The 3,342-nt window shown below is 31.9% G+C and overlaps 1 protein-coding gene across 1 annotated transcript in view; it reads right to left on the reverse strand.

The window, feature by feature from the left end:
• LOC106878516 (uncharacterized protein DDB_G0271670) overlaps window positions 1-3,342 on the reverse strand; it is a 163,002-nt gene that overhangs the window by 4,656 nt on the left and 155,004 nt on the right. The window contains exon 3 of the mRNA XM_052967690.1: window positions 1,354-1,541. Within this exon, the coding sequence (XP_052823650.1) occupies window positions 1,354-1,541 (188 nt within the window). The remainder of the gene's footprint in view (window positions 1-1,353; window positions 1,542-3,342) is intronic.

The following is a 3,342-nucleotide window of genomic DNA, read 5'->3' on the forward strand; positions in this document are numbered from 1 at the left end:
ATATATATATATATAGGCATATACACACGTACACACACAAACACACACCCGCACATACACACATACTATGAGGAACGTTACTGCAACAAATCAAATCGGTACAGCAATAAATTTACTTCACAGAACATAATACAGATATCAATATGAACCCCCTGGAGACAACCAGCAACACTGTACTGAAGGCCCGCATGGAAACTAAACATCTAATCTTTCATTTGCTCACAGCACATAATATCTTTCGAAACAGAGAACAATCCTTTGAGATCAAACTAAAGCTCTACCATTATTACCGTTTATCTAGTTACAAACAACACACAAGAACTGAAAGCAATCAGGATACTCTACAAGGCACGTACATACAACATCCACTATTTATGGGTGGTTATTTCTATGGTGAGACGTAAATACACTGGAGCTAGAAATACTTTTATAGAAGGTTCTAGTAACAGCAATGAAACACATAAATAAGAAAAATTGAATAGTGTAATTTGGCAACAACAACAATAAGCAGAAGGAAAATCTGAAACCTACACGAACAAACGGACTCATACACATAGGCACAGATATTCTCGCACGAACTAATACAAACACTCACAAACACAAACTCACACATACACACGTATATTTATGCTGATCTTGTAGCTTGTCACACTGGAGTTAACCCTACAAGTTTTCGGTTTCTCTGAAGAGAAGACGACAATACGGTGGGAGTTTCTTCCATGGACTCGAGTTTTTATCCTGCCTGAGAGGCCGAAAACACATAGAAGAAACTGCAAAAGTTCCAGGCTGCTGGTTCAACTGACATACATCCTACCTGGTGCAACATATATAACATATATTTTCTCCCCATTGTTAAAATTAAAGTATACACACACACACATGCACATACACACATAGACACACATACACATATATACGCATACAAACAAACGTATATACATACATATATATATATATATATATATATATATGTTAGTGTCGCACGAAGCTATATTGAATAGAATATACACATTCAAAATGATAAACAAATTCGCGTACACTCGAACCAAGGAAGACCTATCGTTGTGGAATTATCCTGAAGAGAAATCGCTCCTCTCAGGCAGCACATGTGGAAACACATTATGCTATTATTTCTGCAGTGAATAGTAAAGTTCGTATTTCCTTTATTCTCAGTCGTAACTCAAATCTTATGACTTCTTAATGATAATTTTTGAAATGTCAATACACAGTTATTTGCAGCAAAAAGCTTTGTAAGGATTTAAAAATCGAAGTAAAATTAGTATAATTAATATTCATTATAAATCTGTATGTGGCTCAATAATTAAGTATTCACCAATTGATATAATTAGTTACCTGTGCATCAGTAAGACCTAGCATTGCTGCCAGCTGTCGTCTGTCTGGTTTCGTTACATACTTTTGAACTTCAAACCGTTTTTCAAGTCCTTTTCGTTGTAAATTTGAAAATACTGCACGGGACCATGATCGCTTTCGTTTTGGTTGATTTGCTGAGTGCTGGTCTGTGTTTAATATTGAGTATGGACCTGTTCAGAAAAAAATATGACAATGAAGAGAAAAAGAGAAAATTAAAAAAGAATATCTTCCAATTGGTTGTATTGAAATCTTAATTGAAATAATTTGAGAATTAATATTATAGCTCCAACAAGAAAGCCTGAATTTTGTAAACATAAATCAAATATAAGGCAGTTAGTTTACCTTCTTACTTTACCACAGTAACCCCACTACTTTTGCTTGTTGGGTTCTCAAATATTCTTACTTGGTTTCTTCAGTATTTTTTATATCCCAAATCTTTTTCTGATAATGCATGTTCCTTATGTTTTAGTTTTGTAAATAGGAACTGATTAAATTAGGTCCTATTTAACCTTTACTTAACCCCACATTTGCAGCTACCTTTCGTATGAATTTTAGGCTTCATAATTTATAATAAGGTCCAGTTTAACCCTGCCCGACTCTATTCATTTATTATGACTGATTCCATATATGTGTCTACCAATGAATAAAAATATCTTTAATGTGATCATTTTATAAATTTTATAAAATTTCACGCCACCATTTCATGTTTTCTCTTCTTTAATATATCCACTTTCTCTTTTTCATTATCTTCAACTCTCTTAATTCCATATTTTATTATTATATTTTAATTCTTTCAAGGCGGCGAGCTGGCAGAATCGTTAGCACACTGAAAAAAAAAAAAGAAAACGCTTATCGGAATTTCACCCACCACTACGCTCTGAGTTCAAATTTCCCCGAGTTCGACTTTGCTTTTCATGTTTCCGAGATCGATAAAATAAGTACTAGTAGCATAAAATTGCTGCCTTTGTGGTTAATTTTGAAACCCTCATTTTATTTTATTTTAATCTTTGGCCCCTCACGTAGATTACACTTCCTTATTCCATACTATGTATTTCTATCTATTTTTTTCATATTTTATTTTTTGTGCTTTGAATCATTTAATCTTTAAATTATTAAATTTTTTAATCTTTTGGTTATTTAACAGCTAATTTATTTAATTTCTTGTTTAATAATCTATTACTTGCTAGAAACCATTACAGTTTCATTCCTCTTTAACTCTATATACTTATATTTTTTGAATATCCGTGTTCTCTAATCTCTTGATCTTTCAGTAGTCCTAATGTCTCAATATTTCACATAGAATTTTGCCCGTTGGTCTCCCTTTTCCCAGCCTGAATTTACTAACGATATTTTGCATTCATTTATAGCATTATAAACTTAAATTTTTAATATTTGTTTTCCTCAACCAAAGTCATATTTCATTAACTGATTATTAAATAATACATTATAATATAATTATAATTACGATTATTGCTTTAAAACATTTATTTATTTATTAAATTAAATGCGCATTAGCTTACTCTTTTAATGCATAAAGTACATTTTACTTAATATATGGGATATGTGAATGGATTTCTGGAAAAAAAAATAATAAGTAAAAAGATTTCTTTAGCATTCGTTTGACTTGATCGTAAGAACGAAACAAAGTGCAGTTTCTGAAAAAACGATGAAAATAATTATTCCTTTCTTTGGTAGTGTTTAACTAGTAAATCTACTAGGGCCGTTGTGAAGATGTAAACAATCCAACACAGGTTGTGAAGTGTAGAAGAGAAACACATAAGCACACACCTATTTACATATATATATATATATATATATATATACACACACACACATGTGTGTGTGTGTGTGTGTGTGTGTGTGCGCGCGCGCGCATGCGCATGCATATATGTATATGTATGTATACACACACATACACACATATATATAAATAACAAGCTTCCACACAGTTTTCATTTAGTTGATTTACTC

Source organism: Octopus bimaculoides, chromosome 4, assembly GCF_001194135.2.
Source record: "Octopus bimaculoides isolate UCB-OBI-ISO-001 chromosome 4, ASM119413v2, whole genome shotgun sequence".
NCBI lineage: Eukaryota > Metazoa > Mollusca > Cephalopoda > Octopoda > Octopodidae > Octopus > Octopus bimaculoides.